At 42.4% G+C, this 23,006-nt stretch overlaps 1 protein-coding gene across 1 annotated transcript in view; it reads right to left on the reverse strand.

The window, feature by feature from the left end:
• The window catches only part of INTS9 (integrator complex subunit 9), an 80,093-nt gene that overhangs the window by 50,883 nt on the left and 6,204 nt on the right, over nt 1–23,006 (reverse strand). Inside the window, exons 2-6 of the mRNA XM_084623898.1 lie at nt 22,652–22,779; nt 17,308–17,368; nt 13,775–13,837; nt 7,097–7,236; nt 5,436–5,522 (exon numbers count right to left, since the gene is read on the reverse strand). Coding sequence (XP_084480024.1) covers nt 5,436–5,522; nt 7,097–7,236; nt 13,775–13,837; nt 17,308–17,368; nt 22,652–22,779 — 479 coding nt within the window. The remainder of the gene's footprint in view (nt 1–5,435; nt 5,523–7,096; nt 7,237–13,774; nt 13,838–17,307; nt 17,369–22,651; nt 22,780–23,006) is intronic.

The raw sequence follows: 23,006 nt of genomic DNA on the forward strand, positions 1-23,006 counted from the left end.
TGTGAATCTGAACACAGACAGGTGGAGAGTATGGTCTTGTGAGTAAAGCACAGGACCCAGAATCCGGGGACCCTATGCCTATTCCCAGCTCTGCTGCAAACTTTGGGACTCAGAGGCCTAAGTCACATGCTTCCACATTAGTAAGATGGAAACAATATTTTTCTCCAGAGGGAATTTGCAAGAATAAATTCATTGATGTTGCAAAGCACTTTGACATCCATGCATGGAAGTACTGAGTTTTCACACCTTGGAAAACTTCATCCATTCTATTTTTCATACATTGCATACATATGTATTTTTTGCAAGTTAGTCGGCCAGTGTTGTCAGGGGAAGGTGTGACCTGTAGTGTCAGAGCCTGTAAAAGGGGTAGCTAACTTCAGGGAAATAAATCTTCTTTAGCAACATGAACCAAGGCAGAAGCTGCCAAAACACGGAAGAAGAATAGGTTTTTTGGTATATTAAACTAATGCTAAATCAAAGGCTAATTCAAACCAGTTTCCCATGATTTATGAAAATTGGTCAAGTTTTTTTGATAAATTTGCTTAAAGGAATGTAATTTATTGTTATGTCTACTAGTTCAGAGAACTTCTCCATAATTTAACATACTGAAGAAAGGATTAAGGCCAGCTCTTGCCAAGACCATCATGCATGCCTACCGCAATGACTGCAATTCCAGTGCACACTGGCTGAAAGGGAAAGGGTTAAGGAGGCAAATGAAGTGTCCAAGGCCTCTTTTGGGAAATCATAAAACAGGGAGCGAGACAATGCAGATAGGAGCCCAAGATCTATAGGCAATAGTTTCAATGCAGTGTCTCGTACCTGCCATAAGAAGCCGTTTACTGTTGAATGCCACAATATGCCTATTCTTCCCAGAATGGTCTCCTAGCAGTGGCCAAAGTGGGGATCTGTCCTTGCAGACAAAGGTAATTTTCTAGCATCCTTGGACATAGTTGATCTTCAGAGACTGAGAATTATGTTAAAATCCCCAGCAGGAAGGGCAGAACCACTCTTCAGAGGGTCAAGTTCACTCCTAGAATGACTTCTTAAGGTGGCAATGGGGATTTGGTCTTCAGAAGTCACCCTGCCAGGATTCTGCAGTTTTAGACCTACTAATTTTAGAGAATCGATCTAAGATATGCAAATAGCGTAGCTGAAGTCGGCATATCTTAGGTCGACTTACCTGGCCGTGAGGATGGCGGCAAGTGGGCTGCTGCCGCTCCCCCGTCGACTCCGCTTCTGCCTCTCTCGAGCTGGAATTCCGGAGTCGATGGGGAACGCGTTCGGGGATCGATTTATCACGTCTAGATGAGAGGCGATAAATCGATCACTACCCACATATCTGGCGGGTACTGAAGATCTGCCCTTAGACTACTACCCTATTTTTCAGCTTGTGTATGAGGTTGCCAGAAGAAAAGGGTTATGGGCTGAAACACTACTTATATGAGGATGGCATTCAGCTCTATGCATTCCTCACGGTTACCCCACTGTGGGCCCTCTCATGGCTGTCGGACATATTTGGGTGGATGATGGGGCAGTTGGTAAAAACTCAGTGCAGATAAGACCCAGGTAATGGGAGGCAGCATGCGCTAATGGTTCTTATGAGAACTCTGGCATCAGAACTTTGGAATTTGTTCTTAACTTTGCCCTTGCATAGTCTTGGGCAACTAACTTAACGCATGTGCCTCAGCTTCCCGCATCTGTAAAATATGACTTAATCCTGCTCAGTGCAGAGGACCATGCCTAATGTTTACCAAACTGGTTTCCAGCTGGAGGAAGGGAGGACTTGCCATATTGGATCAGCCTATCTTGTCCAGTATCCTGACAATGGCCAGTTCCAGGTACTTTAGAGGAAACTATTAAATGGGTAATTGTGGAACAAAGTGCCTTTAAGGAAAGTTTCTTACCCCCCCCCCCTTAATTAGAGGTAGATTCCCTGAAGTGTGAGGGCCTATATTCCTTCCAAATGTTTGGGTTTATTAACTTATTACTAATGCAACTCTGGATGTTCTCATTACATAAAATGATACTTTCCTGAATCCTGCTCAGCTCTTAGCTTCAATCATATCTTGCAACAATGAGTTCCACAGATGAATCGTGCCTAGCCTCTACTAATACCTGGAAAACAGGCATTTTGTGCACCCGCAATACAAGGACTTAGCAGGATCGGAGTCAATATGAAGGCTGAGTTTCTATAGAACCTTCAAACGCCTATTCAGTTAATATAAAAACTACTGGTAATAAAACTTGCTAAGTAATTAGTTCATGCTGAATCTGGTAATGGAAAAGTGCCACCCACTATAAGGCACTTACTTTTTACAGTATTGGCATTTAAATTGCTTCAGCGCTTTAATGAAGATAATACTTTGTGTTTCATACTAACTAATCAGAGTGAAACGAGCTGAGCTGTAAAGTAATAATGGTGATTGATCAGGGTGAACATTTTGTAAAAAGTTACAGACTCGAACGTAATAAGTATTCTGTTCCAGCAGCAGCTACCAAGTACTTTTAAAACTTTGAAATTCAACAACAAGGATAGGATCCTCTGAAACAACTGATGCCATTTTTACCCTGAGCATATTATTAATCAGGTATTAATTTGTGGACTAGTGGATGTTAGCTCAAAGGCTATGATAATCAGCTTCATTTACACTTACATGACACTTGTCACCTGAAATCTCAAAGCACTTTGCAAACATTAATTAAGCCCACAACACCCTTAGAAGGTGATTAGCTCAATTTTACAGAGGCAGAGAGAGGTTAAGAGGCTTGCCCAGGACCAGTCAGTGACGGAAAGAACCAGGAATAGAACCCGGAATTGTTGCTCTCAGTTCCCCATTCTAATTAAGTACCAGACAACACTGGTCCATCAGGCTGGTCACACAGTGGTGATCACTAATATTGCTACTGATGCATTTTAAGGTTACTGGTAGGTTTGGAAGGCTTAGATTTTTATCTGTAAATGTCAATTTCAGCATACCCGTGCGCACATGCAAATATCTGATGATAACTGAAATTTACAGATAGGTGAAGAAAGAAGAATGCTGCTTGAGCTCTTACTAGAGTTTACGGCTATTCACTTGCTATATTTTGACCTGTGATGTTGACGATTTGTGTTTTAACAGTCATAGAGCTTTAACTTTCTGAATCTCAATGTTTACTACCATTAAAGAATTCTTGTCTGACCTCCCCATCATTTCCCACAACTATGAAAATTTAAATGGATAAAAACAGAAAAAAATGCTTAAAAAATTAAATATAATCTATCAAAATTATTTTAAAAAATCAAATTCTGCTGAACTTATTTACTGGTTACTCTTCAATACCATGCTGGTAGAAGATTATTCTACCAATTTCCTCTGCCCTTCCCTACAAAGTATTTGGGCATGATATAAGCTTTAGAGATCGTCCATTTGGAGGCTGCAGGAATTAGCAGCAGCTTGTCTTCTAGTTAAGACTCCTGACTACAGCTCATCACACTGTATTCCATGCTGTACACAGGTCCTCTACCCAGCTCAGGGACTGACTCTTGCTCCATCTCCATCCCGCTACTATACAGGGAGATGTCAGCAAACCAGTAAAGTGCCTGAAACCACTATGGCTTATTGCTAAAAGCAGCCAAGTCAGCAGGCTGTAAATTGGCCATGTAGCAACAACCTCAGCTTGACCAAGGCAGGAGGAGAGGGGGTTTTGGGTGCCACAGAAAGGGCAGCTTTACCCTGCTTCCTTCCTGATAAGAATTGTGTTGAAGTTGCTGATACATGCATTTTAGAAGAGCAGGATGTGCTTCAGAAATATCTATTAGGGCCTCAAGGCTGCAAACTCTGGAAAAACCCACCCCTGGTTAATCAATAATCAGAAGAAACCTCTTGCTTGACCATTGGAACTGCTTGCTTAACAAGTTTTCTTTAAGGGTCATGTCATTCTATTACTAATGTATAAATAAGGGGGAAAAGTTTGAGGTAGTTGGACTCTTCTGGACTCTCCTATGGATACATCTTGCAGTCACCACTAGCAGATGGAAGATTTGGCCCCCGGAAGCCTGCCTCTGTGCCACTCGAGAGCCACACTCAGCTAATGATCAAGGGTTGGGGGTGTTTTACTAAGTTGTTGAGGAAGTGCTTGAGGCTAAGTAAAATTTAGCTTTAAGTGAAAGCACTCTTGTGTTGTCCTGTTTGTGACAGCCATCTATCAGTCAGACGGCCATGTCTCCCCAATTTATTTCCTGACATCACCTTAGCACAGAGTAAAAGTTACCAAGAGCTTTGGGTTGAAAGAACCCCGGGTAACGTTACAACAGGTGCAGCTGACAGAGAGACCATGGCAGACAGTTCCCAGGCTGAAACTCTCAGGGCTAAGGCATTTTTCTACCAGTGGAGAGAAGAATGAACCCACATCTTGCCCTCTTTAGAGCCTGTTCCAACTCCAACAAAACCAATTAAAAGACCCATTGGCTTCTATGGGTGTTGGCTCAGGTCCTTCAGGAGCAATGCAAAGCTCATCTCTTGGTGTAGCCCTTTCTGAAAGAGATGACTGCTACTGCAGACAGGTAGACAGCATTTCTCCTGGAATATGACCACCAAGAATGATCCTGCTAAAGAACTGAACTTCTAAAATCAAGGATGGCATGGTATTTACCAAAGGTGGTTTTTATTAGGTAAAATCATGGCTTTTATTGCCTTGGGAAAACCTAGTTAGCCCCAATTTAAGGCATTTCCTATTTTAAAAACTGTTTCATTAAAGTACGCCACATTACACTTGATTTTAGTTCCATATTCAAATTGTGGTTACATAAGGCAATGGACTAACTTAGGCTTGTACAAACAAAGGACAACAGCAGTAGGTGTAATATTAATATGTAATTATCATAGTTAACATTGAAATGTCTGTATATATTTTAGTTTGAGAAAACACCAAGGAAGTTATACGTCACGACTCATTTCAGTTTTCAATATTCTATAAACAAAAGGAAAAAACCCAAACATTTGATAATATGAAAATGCCCCTAATGTGGAGTTGTCAGCTTGGAGCATTAAGCAACAAGAAGCACGCAGCGTTGCAGACAGAAATGACGCTACTCTTAACTATGCATACAAAATCTGGATACTAATGTAATGGCACATTACAGATGCATGGATAACAGTTCAAGCCTACTCTCATTTACACCAGGAGTCACTTCTGTAAAGTCAGTCGAATTAAACTAGTGAGAGAGCAGAGTCAGGCCTTTGTGTATTCGGCACACATTTTCCTAAGAATTAATTTGGCTAGTGGTTTGGAAAAAGACACCACCATGCAAAGTATCAGAAGAGAAACCATAACCATGTTTGTTTCAGGATTCTTTTTCTGGTTATATTAAGGGCTGCAAGTCCAGCAACTGAATCATCATTATAGTGAGCTTTTGACAGCCACTGTAGTTTTACAAACAAGTTGTTCCTTACCGCTGCACTTCCTTATTCTTCCACAAGGAGGCAGACTGAGCCTTTGGCACACGTTCAATAAAATTCACCAGCTCTTCCATGAGAAGTCTGCAAAGGAACCATTACTAGCATTAATCAAAAACACCACGAATTCTCATTGCATGAAATTAGGATATTTCATTACAGTGACAGTCACTGCATTAGCTACTAACATACTGCATAAAAATTCATGGGATGGCATATGTTGTTTTTTTTAAAATCCTCTCTTCCTTATAGGCTAAAACAAGAAAAAAGCCACACTGTTCCAGACTTCCAGGGTCAGAATTTCAGATTGTATAAATCAATATTGCTTCACTGAAGTCAATGGAAAAATGCTAGATTATGCCAGCTGAGGACCTGCCCACAGACTTTTGGCTCATCTAAAATAATGGAATGACAATGGACATTATCATATTTCTCTCGTTAGACTCATAGATGTTAAGGTCAGAAGGGACCATCATGATCATCTAGGGTTAGGGTTGAAGAATCGTTCGTCATACGATTGTACAAGTTAGAGATGGAAAAGACACATTAGCTGATATCCGCACAGCACTTTGAAAAGGTCAAGTGCAATGTTAGCATTAAGACTTAGCTCCTGCAACTTCCGGATGCAGTCTTCAAGATAGAGGCTGTACCGGGTATTAGAGTGATACCACATTTGAACTAACCATTCAGATCCCAAAAATGTATATATGCCTTGCTTTATGAAGAAAAGCTGTAGCAAGATGGTTCCCAGAAGATACATATCTATTTTACATGACGACAGAGGCTGGAGAAGACTTTTTAATATTTGCCATGTCATTTCCATTCAGGGATCAGCAAACACCAGGGTTGGAACAGATTGTTTTTGCATTTTGCTGTGAGTTTCTTTCCCAGACCTGAAGAAGAGCTCTGTGTGGCTCCAAAGCTTCTCTCTCCCAAGAGAAGTTGGTCCAATAAAAGGTTATTATCTCACCCATGAGGTCTCTCAAATATTCTGGGAACAAGACAACTACAACTATGCTGCATACATTAAACAGTTTCAATCCTGCAACCTTTACTTGCATGGATGAATCCACTGAAGTCAACAAGACTACTAGGGTAAGTAAGGGCTGCAAGACTGGGCTCTGCATTAACCTTTACAGTGTTGCCAAATCTTGGAATTTTATCCGGAGTCTCACAATATTTGATTTTTTTTCCCCTTAAAGCCTCAGCAACTGTAGTCATGCGATTATAGGAGAATCTGAGTTTTCCTTTTAAAATAAGCAAATTTCTTACCCTCATGGTTGTGGAGCATGCTTTAATTTATTGGGTTTTTAAAAATCTCTTGCTTTTCAAAGCCTAAGAAATCATGATCTTTGAAGGCTTGAGGTCAGCGACACTGGAATTACACCGCTGCAAGTCACAATGGGTCTACTGGAGCTGCCCTGTTTGGGATGCACTATTGCCCTGTGCCCACACACAGCACTCACAGCAGGGCCAGCCACAGAGTTTGGGAAACACTGAGTTAATACATTTTCAGCTGTAAAGACTTGGCTAACTTTCAACTATTGCCTGAAAGCCTCTTAGGAACATCAGATGCCATACCTCTACCCACACTGTCCTTAACACCTTTTCCTTAGTAGTGAAGGAAAAGAATTAGAGAATATTAAAGGGCTTTTCACCTGCCAATCTGAACAGTGGGCTCAGTGGCATACACTGTTCCAGTGAATCCAGTATACTCTGTGATATAGGGCAATGCCATCATACAGTGATAGTTTGAGATCAGGATGACATCTACCGTAGACAGGTCTAGTAGCTCAGTCTGAAAACAGAAGGGAAAGACAAGTGACCTGTAATCTTTGCACACACAGTTTGGGAAACAAAGCAAAATTGTTTTTCAAGTATTTACACACTTTTCATTGTAACCTGATGAACATTTAACCATTAAAACAGGGGCACATAATGTCTGTGGGAACAGTTACGATTTTCCATGAGTTAATATTTTTTAAAAACCTCTAAGTTACTCCCTTCTTTGGGTTGCTCAGGTCATCCAGTCTTTGATTTGTCTGTTTTAGACCACACAGACCCTTGAGTATGTATGAATGCAATAAATGAACATGTAACATTACTTCTTATTATATAATTAGCATGTGTCCATCAACATGAGTGAACATTTCACCCAATCACCATTGGACTATCCCACAGCCATCTATTATGGGGTTTATTGCATCTTCTTCTCAAGCAGCTGGTTGGTATTGCCCACTGCTGGAAACAGCATAGTAGACTAGATGAACACCAGTCTATCTAACAATGACAACGCTACATTCCTGCACTTCACACACTAAACATTGCATTATTTAACATCTTTATCAGTCACAATGTTTTCCATCACAGTATTCGAGTATGAGATTGTGACACTTCATCAGATACTAAGAAACAGAGGTAGAATCCAATTTGTTTTTATGTGACAGCTACAGTAATGGTTCAAAAGAGGCAAAGGAGAAAATTTAACACACGAAGGAATTTTAATTAGAGATATTTACTGGTAATGCTATAATACAAATGGTGTCAAGTCAGAAATTTACAAGACATTTGACCTCTAACTCAGATATTATAAAGCAGCTAATGGGATTCAAAAGTTATCAAGCACAGATTATCCCATTACAAGGCTCGGTCCATCGATCTGAATAAAATGGCAGAAAAGTAGGTTACTCAACTTTCCAGAAGCCTGACCCTAGTGTTCTAGTGACACATTTCTGATCTCATATCTCTAGCTCTCACGCTTTCAGCCCATGATCATGAGTGAAGTTGCAGATGTCTCTTCAAAGTGCAACTCAATGAGGCAAAGAACGGGCAAAGGGAATAAAAGCAGGAAGAACCATCTCAGGATACAGACCACACATGATTCATTTATCTTTCTAACCTTGCTGGACCGAATCATAAAAATGTAGGGTTGGAAGGGAGCTAAAGTAGTCATCAAGTCCACCCCCCCCCCCCGCCCCGTGTTGAGGCAGGGCCATGTAAACCTAGAACATCCCTGACAGGTGTTTATCCAGCCTGTATTTAAAAATCTCCACAACCTCTCTTGGAAGCCTATTCCAGAGCTTAACTGCCATTAGAGTTAGAAAGTTTTCCCCTAATATCTAACCTAAATCTCCCTTGCTGCAGATTAAGCCCATTACTTCTTGTCCTACCTTCATGGACATGGAGAACAATTGATAACAGTCTCCTTTATAATAGCCCTTAATATAACTGAAGGTTTATTAGGTCCCACCTCAGGTCATCTTCGCTCAAGACTAAACATGCCTAGTTTTTTTTAAACCTTTCCGCATAGGTCAGGTTTCTCAAACTGTTTACCATTTTTGTTGCTTTCCTCTGGACTCTCCAATTTGTCCACATCTTTCCCATAAGGTGGCACCTAGAACTGGACACAACACTCCAGCTGAGGCCTCACCAGTGCCAATTAAGTACCACTATGCCTGACTAAGGCTTCTACTGCAGCATCTAGGACCTGCTTCTTCCATGAATCTAATCCTCCACTGATTTTGTGCTTTTCTCAAACCCTGTCTTGTGCAGGGGAGCCCAAGCTAATAGCAGTTTAGATCACACAAAACTGAATGTGAGGTGAACTTCAGCGCTGCACTTGGATCCAACCTGGAGACTCATCAGAAAGGGGAACCTAAAGGACCAACTGTAGAGCCCCAGTGCTTCAGCTGCTCACCACATTAGGAATGTTCTGTATATAAATCAAAGGGGTGCAACAAACAAAACAAATGCAAAGGGGGAGAAAGCATGCACTATGGGGCTCCTGCTAAAAAGCACCTAAGTTGTTTTTTAAATGTGGGAGAGACTCAGAAAGTTGCCCAAGGGGAGTGAGTGTTGTACCCTATGGCCCACAATAGTAAAAGCCTGCTCTCCTGCCAAGCCGTTAGTATGTGATCGTTAAAAGATAGGAAGTGTCTGAGTGCAGAGATCCAGTCTAATAAAGAGGTCTCAAATATATATACACAGCATATACAAAATTAAAGGCTTTAAAATAGGGCTGTCAAACAATTAAAAAAATTAATCATGCTGTTATACAATAATAGAATACCATTTATTCAAATATTTTTGCATGTTTTCTACATTTTCAAATATTGATTTCAATTACAACACAGAATACAAAGTGCACAATGCTCACTTTATATTTATTTTTTATTACAATTATTTGCACTGTAAAAATGATAAAAGAAATAGTATTTTTCAATTCATCTAATACAAGTACTGTAGTGCAATCTCTTTGTCATGAAAGGTTTCAGAGTAGCAGCCGTATTAGTCTGTATCCACAAACAGAACAGGAGTACTTGTGGCACCTTAGAGACTAACAAATTTATTAGAGCACAAGCTTTCATGGGCTATAGCCCACTTCATCGGACGCATAGAATGGAACAAATAGTAAGATATATATATATATATATATACACACACACACACACACAGAGATAAGTTGGAAGTTGCCATACAAACTGTGAGAGGCTAATTACATAAGATGAGTTATTATCAGCAGGAGAAAAAAATTTTTGTAGTGATAATCAAGATGGCCCATTTAGACGGTTGACAAAAGGGTGTGAGGATACGCCTGTTCTCACTTTCAGGTGACATTGTAATTAAGAAGCGGGCAGCATTATCTCCTGTCAATGTAAACAAACTTGTTTCTTTTAGCGATTGGCTGAACAAGAAGTAGTACTGGGTGGACTTGTAGACTCTAAAGTTTCATATTGTTTTGTTTTGGAGAGCAGATATGTAACAAAAAACACCTACATTTGTAATTTGCTCTTTCATGATAAAGAAATTGCACTACAGTACTTGCATGAGGCAAATTGAAAAATACTATTTCTTTTATCATTTTTACAGTGCAAATATTTGTAATAAAAAATAATATAAAGTGAGCACTGTGCACTTTGTATTCTGTGTTGTAATTGAAATTGATATATTTGAAAATGTAGAAAAAAACATTCAAAAATATTTAGTCAATTTAAATAGGTATTCTACTGTTTAACAGTGTGATTAATTGCGATTCATTTTTTTAATCGCAATTCATTTTTTTGAGTTAATCGCGTCAGTTAACTGAGATTAATCGACAGCCCTACGTTAAAAATCAACTGGCCCAGATGAAAGTCAGTGAATTATTTAATATGTAGCCAGACAAAGAATGTAGGGTGCTGTCACAGGGAGACTGGCCCATTTAAGGGGGACTGGGTCTAGTTCACCTGTGAATAGTTAGTTGCCTCCCAACAGGGCCTGATAGACAGCAGATGCCCTCTATAAAGACACAGGCCCCAGATGAGAAAAGGAGAAGCAGGAATCTGGTGAGTTGCTCAGAGACAGCTGGATGAGATCTGAGAGAGGAGTAGGTGTGAACTGCTGGGGCAGAAAGAGAACAAATGAGAGCTGTTAGCAGAATGCTGAGGATGAGCACAAATGGAGAGAACTGGCCAGCACTGAGCAACTTGCCAGGCAGAAGGCTTGTGCAGAGACCCCCTAGGTCAGAGGTTCTGAAACTGTGGTCTGTGAGCTCCATTCAGATGGTCTGCGGATAGTTTCTTCTAAGGTGCGTGCCTGGGCTGCCGCACACGAGAGAATGAAGGGCCACTCACCTAACTAGTGGAACTGCACGGGTGTGGAGAAGATGCACATGTAAGGTGAGGTGGTGGCCTTGGGGGGGAATAGGGAGTAGAAAGGAGGGAGCAGTGGGGTGAGGTGAGGGAAATAGGAGGGGGGGCAGTGGGGTGAGAAGAGGAGGTAGGGGGAATTTGGGACGTGCAGGGCTGCAGTGGACAGAGAAAGAGGCTATTTTCTCCAGCTTTATGGCTGTGGCTGCCAGGGAGAGAACCCCCTCCTTCCCAGCCCCAGCTCGGGGGCTGCTGCAGCAGGGGAGAGGAGAGACCACCCCTCCTTCCCAGCTCAGCTCGGGGGCTGCCGCAGTGGGGGAGAGCTACTGATATTAAAATATGAGTTGTGTGCTTTTATTTGTAGAACAAAAAAACCTTTAATTATTACTAAGTTTTTTTACATAGCACTTTTATCCAAAGCGCTTTACAATAATTAGCTAATGGTACAAACAACATTTGGAAAGATCATTAAGTGGTCTGCCAAGACCCTCAGCAATTTTCAAGTGGTCCTTGAAAAAATAAATAAATGTGAGAACCACTGCCCTAGGTAATGTGGGAAAACCAGCTGAATAAGAGCAGGCTGTGCCCAGAAACAAAAGGCTTGATCCTGGAGGGAGGTTCCAATGAGCAGGGGTAGGACTTACAGGAGAAGGGCCTGGGGAGCAAAATATTGCAGGGTGCCCTCTCACAGAAAACCTGAGTTGTGGGTTGCAGAAGAGTTGCAAGAAGTACAGAGAAGTACCAGAGGTGGAGGACCTCAAACAGGGCAGCAAAGGAAATAAGGAACAGAGTGCATGTTGACTGTCAGGTGGAGAAGACCACCATGGTGTACGGATGGAGGACTGCTGCATTTTAACTTTTCATACTTTAGGGATTTTGAGAGAATTTGCAGAAGTCTGAAACTGCACAGTATTAATAAATTATGCCCAGAAGCAGGGCTTGAACTGCCCTGAGGAACATCATTATTCTAGTTGTGTGTGGGCGAGATGGCTGTCAGTTTGATCTGTGGGGGAGATAAGCAATTTGATAGTCTCTGGGGAATGTAGGGGAAACAGAGACAGGACATGCCTGTATCACTGCCAGAGGGTGCCCTAACGGGGGTTGAGTTCTGTTACAGGTTCACATAATGCAATCATGGTTGGGCAAACCAACAAAGCAAGCATGCCGAGTTCTGAACAAGTGGCAGAGCAGCCTCTCAAAAAGGGTATTCCTGTGGTCAGATTTGTCATTGTGGGACAAAATAAAGGCACAGACTTCACAGGCAGAGTGAACACTTTTGTTCCACAGCCAACACAAGGCTGTCAGAAGTTGTAAGCAGAAGTGATACCTTAAACTGGCTGCCTCTGCAGAAGTCCCCTCAAAAATGAGAGCGTGGAAGGAGAGAGAGCTTCCTCTTGTGATCTAACCACAAGCAAGACTTCTGCTTTAGTGGGACCAAGAATGTCATAGCATGATACATTCAGCTGGCAATATCACCCAAGCATTCTACCAAAGGGGAGAGTTTACAAGGCAAGAGATATATAGTTGTGTATCACCAGCATTACACCACGAAGGCTTCATACTTGTTGAGAACCTTGAGAGACAGTGGAGCATCTCAACAGAAGCTACCTATAACATCCCTAAAATGGTGTCACTATCGTCTTCCCCTTATGACTAAGGAGCATCAGATACACTGGCAACTCACCAAAACTACAACTCCCTGTCAGACACCAGATAGCTGCGGAGCTGGGTATATTCCAGTCCAGCAGCATCATCAGAAAAGCCAGCTGACCTAAACCTAAAATGAGCAGCTGATCATTTGTGACCTTGAGAAGTATGGTCTCATCTTCAAAGGAAGGCTGGAAACTAAGTCTACCTAGGACATTGGTGCCAAGGGCAGCTGGAGTTGAACAGCCACTGCCTTCTGCATCACCATCCATAAGAAGGTTTGTTTGGTATTTTTTTTTTAAATAAGGGACAGTAACTGCCAAGCATCCTGGTTCTTGAAGTGGGGTCACGTTCCTGCATGTTTGGGGTAGCACGCAGCCTCCCCACACAAAGTTGATGACATGGCTTGTCAAAAACTGTACCAACCACCAACTTGCTTTTAGCAATTGAAGTGTCAGAAGCTGCAAAGGGTGCATTTCAGGGAATCAGCAGACCAGGGACATTGATGTCAAAAACCGGAAGATGACCCAAGCAAGTTGAAGTAGTCTGTTTGGAGACCAGGACTCTCAGAGTCAAAAGGCCTGGAAAAGTCAGCCCAAAAGTAATCCTATCTTTATACTTCAAGAACACAGGAAACTTAAATCAAGTGAAGGAACTTCTAATGGAACAAGAGTGAGGCTTAACCAGACTGCAGGCTACACAAAAGAGTTCAGTTAAGCACGTCATGAAAGCCTCTGTGGTCAGAGGCAAGTAACTTCTTTTTTTTCAGTAACAGTTTTGTATGTCTGAACATGTATCCACTGTCATATACAGGTTTGACATATCCTATTTCCCTTTTTTATGATGCCAATGTAGCTTCTATAAGTGCCTTTGTATCCTACTGTCAGATGTTAATTCTCTCGAGTTGTCTTGCACCAATCTCCTAAAATAGTGGGGGCCTGTTTCTATTCTTTCTGCAGCGTCACAAATATCTTAATATCTCAGAAGTTTAAAAAAAAAAAAAAAGTCACGGGATACTTCAATGGAATACTATTTCTGCATTAAGGTTTCAATTAAACTCACCTCTGGCAAACAGAATTCAGGTACAGAATCTACAAACACATGGCCAGAACATTCCTTTAGTTCCTATAAGGAAAAGGATATTAATAGGCAAGAAGAGATGATACAAAAGCAGCTTTTAAAACACAAAGCTATACAAATAAAGACTTCCCTCTAACATGATGGATTTTACCTCTTCAAATCCATTGCAGGCTTTCCATTACAACAGCTAACTTCCAGCTTTTTATTACTATAATTGTTAATTTTCAATTCTAACCACTCTCTTCTGGAAAGAGGTTGTGCTAGGGTTGCTTTCAGTGGGAGACAAGGCTGTTCAGTACTTCAGGGGATTAGGACATTAGTTTGAATGAACAGGTAGGACACTGTAACAAACACTAAAGAGGCTCCAGCATGTAAGGGGTTCATTGCTAATCACATGGCTGGGGTTATGAAAGGAGAAGTAAAGGTGGTGCAAAGGAAGCTATCATAGCAGGGGGTCCTCTTCCTTTTCAGCTAGCTGAAGCTGGAAATGCCTTGGGTGGGTATTTCCTAGCAGTACAAGTAGATTTGCTCTGGTTTTGAGTTTTGTCATTTGGAAATAAAGCAAGCCCCAAAGAACAGGATGTGAAGTGACTTCTTGTTGGGATTTGTTCTTCCTTGTGTGGCTGGAAAGGCTGCTTACCAGCTTACAGGCCCATTAAAACATTTTGCAGATTTGGACCCCAGACCTGATCCCAATTTAGTCAGTGAAAATTTGGCATTAATGGAAACAGGATCTGGCCTTTAGCTCATATGTTTGAAGCATTTTATCCAACACCTTTGCTTGATCTAAGCTTTGTGTTGCATTTCCTGTTAGATTTCATCCCCTTTGATCTCTACTGATCTATTTTTCCTGCTCTCCCCACCAGTTCAAGACAGCAACATCTGAAAGTTTAACCAATTGAAAAATCACAAGCATCAAGGTTATGCGTGTGTAAGGTAAACAAAAGTGACCTCAAACTTGATCGTAGTAACATCCTGCAAGTCACCCACAAACCACCTCCTCTTAAAACACCTCTGTTTATTGTCCCAAAATGAACGGTTTCAGCCAGCTTTGGAATGAGATTCAGTCTTCAGTTCTAATTCTTAATAGTTACGGTGCACTTGAAAACTAATAAAAAATGAGCAATTACATCTAATGGCAAAAGTCTCCTCACCTCATCTTGAGGGAGTTAAGAATGATTAAAACTAGATCAGGGTGAATTTCAATGTCTCTCCTGGACTTAAATAGGTTTTATAACTGCATCCAGAATAATGCTGCAAGAGGGTATATGTCCACCTTCCATGACAAAATACCCTCCTTTGACTCTCACTTCCGTCTTTTCCAGCATCAGTAAGAGTATTTGTCATTCAAAGCAGTTACAGTGGTCAATGCAAGGGTAGGAGATGCTGCCTTTGAATTAATAAAATGTGACCCCCCTCTGATACTGCATTGGTTTGAAGAATCTTTTGAACAAATTCAATGCCAATGGAACTACAGCAAATCATACACTGTACAAGACACTGATGTCATATCAGGTCTGTGGGTTCTTTGGACAGGATACAGTATCTATGGTAAAGAAGAGATGCATGAGGAATTGGTTCTGATAGACATTCAGACAGGCATTTGTTCTGGACGGCAGTGTGGTCCAGGACACACAGTTAGAAATGAGTCTACTCCCAGTTCTCCCGACTCATTGTACACAAGTTACTTCTAGGGTATGTCTATATTACCCGCTGGATTGGTGGGCAGCGATCGATCCAGCGGGAGGGGGGGGTCGATTTATCGTGTCTAGTCTAGAAGCAATAAATCGACCCCCAAGCGCTCTCCCGTCAACTCCTGTACTCCACCACCGTGAGAGGCACAGACAGAGTCGACGGGGGAACGTCAGCAGTCGACTCACCGCAGTGAAGACACCGCGGTGAGTAGGTCTAAGTACGTTGACTTCAGCTATGTTATTCACGTAGCTGAAGCTGCGTGACTTAGATTGATCTCCCCCGACAGTGTAGACCAGGCCTCAGGCTCTTATTTACGGAGGTGCTGACAGGGCCAGCTCTAGGATTTTTGCTGCCCCAAGCAAAACAATTTTTGGCCACCCCCCCCCCCCGCTTTTTTTTCATGCCCTCCCACCCCCGGCTCCGCCCCAACTCCGCCCCTTCCCAACCCCTTCCCCAAATCCCTGGCCCCGCCTCCTCCCCCAGGCATGCCGCATCCCCCCCATTGCTTTCTGCAGCTCCCGCCCAGCAACGCCCCACCCTAGCTCACCTCCACTCCGCCTGCTCCCCTGAACACACCACGGCTCCGCTTCTCCCCACTCCCTCTCAGGCAAGGGAGAGGCAGCGTGTTCAGGGTAGCAGGCGGAGCAGAGGTGAGTGAGGGGTGGGGAGAGCGCAGGAAGTAATGGGAGGAGGGAAATAGAGGAACCGCTCCCCGCCCCAGCTCACCTCTGCTCCACCACCGCCGCCCCTGGGAGGGAGGGGGAAGAAGCGGAGCGGCGGCCGCGTGCTCAGGGGAGCAGGCGGAGGCGAGCTGGGGCGGCGGGGGCACATTTCACTGGAACACCGCCCCTAGAAACATGCCACCCCAAGCACCTGCTTGTTTTGCTGGTGCCCAGAGCCGGCCCCAGGTGCTGAGCATCCACAGCTCCCATTGACTTCAAACAGAAGAAAATCAGGTCCATCAATCTTTTTGCACCTCTGCAATTCTACGTGCCTACTATTAAGGTTCTGATTTAAGGTATGCATGAAGTCAGAAAAAGGAACAATTAAAACTGCTGCCCATGTGTATTTGAGCTGCATCTGCCTGTTTTACAAACATTAAACGAGCTTATGCCTGTTTCAGCTGTGGGAGAGTAAGCTGGATTCTGTGATGCCTCAGATCAACAGATCTGAGTTCTGATTGTGAAATTTTTGTACTGGGTAAGGATGCAAGAGGCAAAGAGATCACATTTCTCAAGTGGAGTCAGGGTAAATTACGTAAATTCCAGGCCTTGGAATTAGGAGTTCAGGAGTGAAATCCTGCCCCACTTAATTTAATGGCAAACTCCCATGGACTTCAACACAGCCACGATTTCACCCCTTGATTCTAGTCTTTACCCTGCCATAGACTTCCAATGTGACCATGGGCAAATCATTTAGCTTCTCTAGTTCCCTGTCTAAAAACAGGGTTAATAATACTCATCTACATCACAAGTGGCTTACGGGGCTTAATTCATTAGTGTTAGTAAAGAGCTTTGACGTTCTCTGATAGAAGGCACAACAGAATGACAAGGTCTGAAATATGAAACCGCACAAAATAAGAGAAAATTAAAAACTGTCACACACACTACTTCTGCACTTTACAATGACCCTTAAAGACTGTTCTAAAGACTGAAACCACAGAGCCACTGTTTAGATATTGCAACAAAATGTTTTGCCTAATGACATACACATAAATATATGCAAGGAAGCAGCACAGAAATATCGTTACAGTAGTACAGCTCCAGCCACGTCAAGTGACTTCTTGCCCGGCAAGGAAATTCAAAAGCTCCGTAAGTTACCTTGTCTAGGAAAGCGTTTCCATCTTTTAAAACCCAGCCAGGGAGTTTGGACAGCCTGGGACTGCAGGGGAAAAAAAAAATAACTTGCTAAGTATTAAGTCATCATTAATAATGGTATAATTCACTTCATTTTTTTTGTTAAGCACTTACCTCACACTTGGTACTGTACAGGAAATAGACAAACCCTTACTTAAGGAACTAACAAGTTCAATAAAATAGATAAATGCAATGAAATCATGTAAGTATTCACAGGAATCACTTTAAAAAACATCCTAATTATGGCACACATTGTGGCTGGGAAGAGGGAGGGGAGAGTGCCAAAGGATCTTTATATCCACAAAGAAATTAAACCTGGTTTTAGGGCTCTCCCAAAGATCCACACAAAATACATATGTATAGCAACACATTTCCCAGTGTCGGAAGCGAGAAGGTGCGAGTCAATCCTGCCGATATTTGAACCCATGTTTCAGATTGGAAACTCAGATACTACTAAGCTACACTTGTGGGTGTGATTTTATCTTTAAGACTGATCAACCATCCTCGAGGATGGCATCCCAACAAAATGTTTGCAGGAAGCATTAGAGCAGCACTTGTGCTACTATAGTTAAGAGACTATCAAAACCTTCAGCGTAACATCTTCAGAGGGCCTGTAACTGAGCTGCAAACTTTTGTCTACTCAGATTTAAGGTTTTCACATAAACCCAGAAACACAGGGAACGTTATTCAGCTCTCCTGTGACTGGGCACTGCAGCAACAGGGTACTGGGGCTGTCTTGACTTCAGATTCTGGGAGAGATCCTGAGAGATGAGCAGCTCCTGCAAATTCCATTGACTGCAGAGAGATCTGCAGGGGCTCAGTACCTCAAAAGAGGAAGTGATTCAATGGCTCAGAGGGAGAAAGGAGTTTCAAGCTTACAGAGCTGCCGTATGAGGAGAGATTAATATGACTGGGACTTTTCAGCTTGGAAAAAAGACGACTAAGGGGGGAGATGATAGAGGTCTATAAAATCATGACTGGTGTGGAGAAAGTAAATAAGGAATTGTTATTTCCCACTTCTTATAACACAAGAATTAGGGGTTGTCAAGGTTCCTTCCCCACTCTGAACACTAGGGTACAGATGTGGGGACCTGCATGAAAAACCTCCTAAGCTTATCTTTACCAGCTTAGGTCAAAACTTCCCCAAGGTACAAAATATTCCACCCTTTGTCCTTGGAGTGGCCGCTACCACCACCAAACAAATACTGATTACTGGGGAAGAGCTGTTTGGAAACTTCTTTCCCCCCAAAATACTTCCCAAAACCTTGCACCCCACTTCCTGGACAAGGTTTGCTAAAAAGCCTCACCAATTTGCCTAGGTGACTATAGACCCAGACCCTTGGATCTTAACAATGAACAATCCTCCCAACACTTACACCCCCCCTTTCCTGGGAAATGTTGGATAAAAAGCCTCACCAATTTGCATAGGTGACCACAGACCCAAACCCTTGGATCTGAGAACAATGAAAAAGCATTCAGTTTTCTTACAAGAAGACTTTTAATAGAAATAGAAGTAAATAGAAGTAAAGAAATCACCTCTGTAAAATCAGGATGGTAGATACCTTACAGAGTAATTAGATTCAAAACATAGAGAACCCCTCTAGGCAAAACCTTAAGTTACAAAAAAGATACACAGACAGAAACAGTTATTCTATTCAGCACAATTCTTTTCTCAGCCATTTAAAGAAATCATAATCTAACGCGTACCTAGCTAGATTACTTACTAAAAGTTCTAAGACTCCATTCCTGGTCTATCCCCGGCAGAAACAGCATATCGACAGCCAGAGACCCTTTGTTTCTCTCCCTCCTCCCAGCTTTTGAAAGTATCTTGTCTCCTCATTGGTCATTTTGGTCAGGTGCCAGCGAGGTTACCTTTAGCTTCTTAACCCTTTACAGGTGAGAGAAGCTTTCCCCTGGCCAGGGGGGATTTCAAAGGGGTTTACCCTTCCCTTTATATTTATGACAGGGGTCATCACATGAAATTAACAGGCAGCAGGTTTAAAAACAAACAAAAGGAAGTATTTTTTTCACACAATGTACAGTCAACCTGTGGAACTCCTTGCCAGAGGATTTTATGAAGGCCAAGACTATAACAAGGCTCAAAAAAGAACTAGATAAATTCATGGAGGATAGGTCCAGGATGGGCAAGAATGATGTCCCTAGCCTGTTTGCCAGAAGCTGGGAATGGGCGACAGGGGATGAATCACTTGATGATTACCTGTTCTGTTCATTCCTTCTGAAGCACCTGGCACTGGCCACTGTTGGAAGACAGGATACTGGGCTAGATGGACCTTTGGTCTAATCCAGTATGGCTGTTCTTATGCAGAGAAGCACAAGCAAAAGTGCAATCGACCCCAGCACCACTATGGAACATCACAGGGAGTGGGACACAGAGGAGATTAAGATGGGAGGAGTGAAGACTGGGGATAAGATAAGATCAGAGCTGTGGCATGAGAGGGTGATGACAGGTGAAGTCAATCCCATTTTGAAAACTGGGAAGGCAAAGTTGAATTAGTTTGGAAATGTACAGAACCCAGTGAGTGCGCGGAGGTGAAATAAATCCGTTTCCTGGAATAACATAGCAATCTGGAGATGCAGGGATTCAAAGAAGCTCACTTTGAGAAGGTGAGATGGGGTTAAAAAAACTAAGGGAAAGGCAGGAATGAAGCAAGAACAAGTGTATGTGATATGCTATAGGTAAAAAAAAATTAAACAAGTGAGAGAAGAGACGGAGTGTCTAGAGTCAAAAAAGATACCAAGACATTTGGCTTTTGTAGCAAAATTAAAAGCTAGGTCTTGGGTTTAAGTGGTAATGTATTTAGAGACATGGGGCAAAGAGGACTCTTCCTTCGAAGCCAAAAAGTAGCACAATTCCCTCCTACACCACTCTTGATATTGTGATGGAGTGATTGATTGATCCAAACTAGTTAGAACTGTCACATAAATAAAGTGAGCAAGCGTGTCACGCTGCTAGAAAGGAAAGGTTAAGTGCTTTCTGTGTGTTCATTTTTATCTCTTCGCATTTGACTTTGTTGTAAGAGAGAGAACTTCCGTTGATACACCTGTTTCCAGTGTATAGATGGCACAAAAGAACATTCTTTGGCCAACTCATCAAACACACGCTTTGTGCGTGAATCGTGGTGTATCACGTTGCCGAGAGCAGGGAAGGCTTTTGCAGGACTAGATGGAGTCTAAACAACTTTGTGATAGAACAGAAAAGTGTGAAGAAACAAGGCGAAACAAGACAGGGCTTCCCTCATTGGAAGTCTAAAGCAAAGGTATGAGGCATGCCTCATTTTAGCAGAGTCCAAGGCAAAGAGGAAAGATGGTCCAGTCGTTGGTGCACAAACTTAGAACTTGGGAAATCTGGGTTCAAGTTCACTTCTATTTTTAGCAAGCTAGCTAGAGTACAGCTAACAAGGGTACAGCTACATGAGCTGCCATTTGCTCCCCCCACCCCCCAACTTCAACATAGCTGTACCTTTTGTACCTCAGTTCCCCATCCTCATTTTACAGGTAATAACCCTGCCCTACCTCACAGGGATGTTGTGATGATAAATATATTAAAAACTGGGAGGTGCTCAGATACTATGGTAACTAGGATTCTATAAATACCATAGATAGAACAGGACTCCTCAGATCCAGCCCCTCTCAAAAGCCTGACTTTCACGGCCACAACTCACCCCTTTCACAGAGTGCTCAGGAGATTAGTTATCTCCCCAAAGCTGGCCAAGCCTTGCAAAGGTACATGCTTGGTACATTTCTTGCTGCAAGGGCTTTTCAATCACCTTACGGACAAGACTGTCTCTGGATCTGATTAGTTGGTTCTGCTGGGTCAGAAGAGGGTCAAATCTGACATCTTTCTTTACTGAAATTGAGTCAGTTTTGTTCAGAAGTTCTGGAGATTCTTGGGGAATTTGGGGCTATGACCTGCAATGTAGTCACTCATGACAGGTTAAATCAAACAAGGAGGCACTGGATCTGCTATTGGATTGCCACAAGGAGCACTGATGCCAGCACCCCTAAAGCAACTGTTAGGCCTTTGTGGAAGAAGTTACTTCTTGGCACAGATAATGTTGTCAATTACTGCTCTAAGTTTTCTGTTTTGGGGAAGTTTTTGGAAAGCAGGTGTGGACCTGGAGTCCTCAGATTTCATGGATCCTTTTTAAAAAAAAAAATCTAGTTGTGGTCCTCTGTATGGTATGTCGATAGCTCTCAGCTCATTTTGGTGCTGGACAGAGATCAGGTGTCCAGGCTGATTCTTTTAGTTCATATCAATCGCCTTCAATAAAGCAGAGGTTGAGCTGCAGGCCCTGGCAGAATGATGCTTATGTGGGTCTATTTTTCCCCCTCCAGGAAGGCACATTGGGCAATTGTTCTACTCCATCTAATCAATAAGACTGCTCTCACACCCCCATGATCACCTCCAGTCCAGCACCCAGACCCTGCAGTGCATTAGACCAAAGTCAAAACTACAGCATCCACCTGCCACAGTGACTAAGGTTGTGGGCCAAGGCATTTGAAGAGGCCTATATAATTTTAATTAAAACTCTTTTGAGCCTCTAGTCACCGTAGAATTAAACATATCCCTTTCCTCCCCACCTGCCATTTTGGCAACTTCTTCAACCTTACGTAAGAAGTAAGCCACCATAGCAAAGGGCCTAATTTCACTTATACCACAAGGAAGCATGGTCTAGTCAGTGGGTAGAGCACAGAAGTGGGAGTCTGGAGAGCTAAATTATGGTTTTGGCTCCACTAATCACTCACTGTGGGATTCTGGACAAGTCACATTACCTCATCATTAATCCATTTCTATCCCCACCTGTTAAAAAATTAGGCTAATAATGCTTATGCTTTCAAATCTACAGGTGAAAAGCAATCAGTGTTATTTTTATTTGCATTAGTTCTGAAGAAGAGCTGGAGAAGAAGGTGGTTAAACAGCGTTTGCTGGGATTCCATGCACTCCAGATCAGTTACCCATTTATCTCATCTTGCATGAAGAAGCCAGAAAGATGACAGATATGCGACCTCACTTGCACTCAGCAGCTGCAGCAATACTTTACTGAAGCTCAGAATAAATTATCTGGAAAAGCCAATCAATAAATTGATAAAATGTCTTCTGTCTACTGAGCCAAGGGACATTATTTTGATAAAGGGAACTTTTAAGTGAGCAGGTCTATATATGATATCAGACGATACTGCTCATTTGTACCCTCTCTCGCTTCAGGTGCCATTTTAAGAAAAGCACTCCAAGTGCAGCCTGGGAAGAGCTGGGCTAGAGTGCTTTCAGGCTGCAAACTGACCATACCTCTGAACCAGTGGCAGCGGGAGGAAATTGAGGGTAGAGGTCATATCCAGTCCACAGTCTAACATGATGGTGGTAGATTTGAACTTGAGCACATTGCATGGCAAGGTTGGATGCCCCGACAAGCAGTACTGAAAGAAGAAAACTAGAATTAATGAAGAATCAACTATAACAAAGCACAAGCTGAAAGGGTCAAATAATTGTCATTTATTATTTTTAAAAAAATGGCAGCAGCCTAGGCTTCTTGGCAAACAACCCTGCAAAGGAAAAGTTGTACAAATGTAGCCTGCCTAAGCCGCAGCTCTGAGTGTGGGACTTGCTTCTGAACAAAGACACCAGCACAAGTTACATTTATATA

Source organism: Lepidochelys olivacea (assembly GCF_965140295.1).
Source record: "Lepidochelys olivacea isolate rLepOli2 genome assembly, chromosome: 3".
In the NCBI taxonomy this organism is placed as follows: Eukaryota; Metazoa; Chordata; order Testudines; family Cheloniidae; genus Lepidochelys; species Lepidochelys olivacea.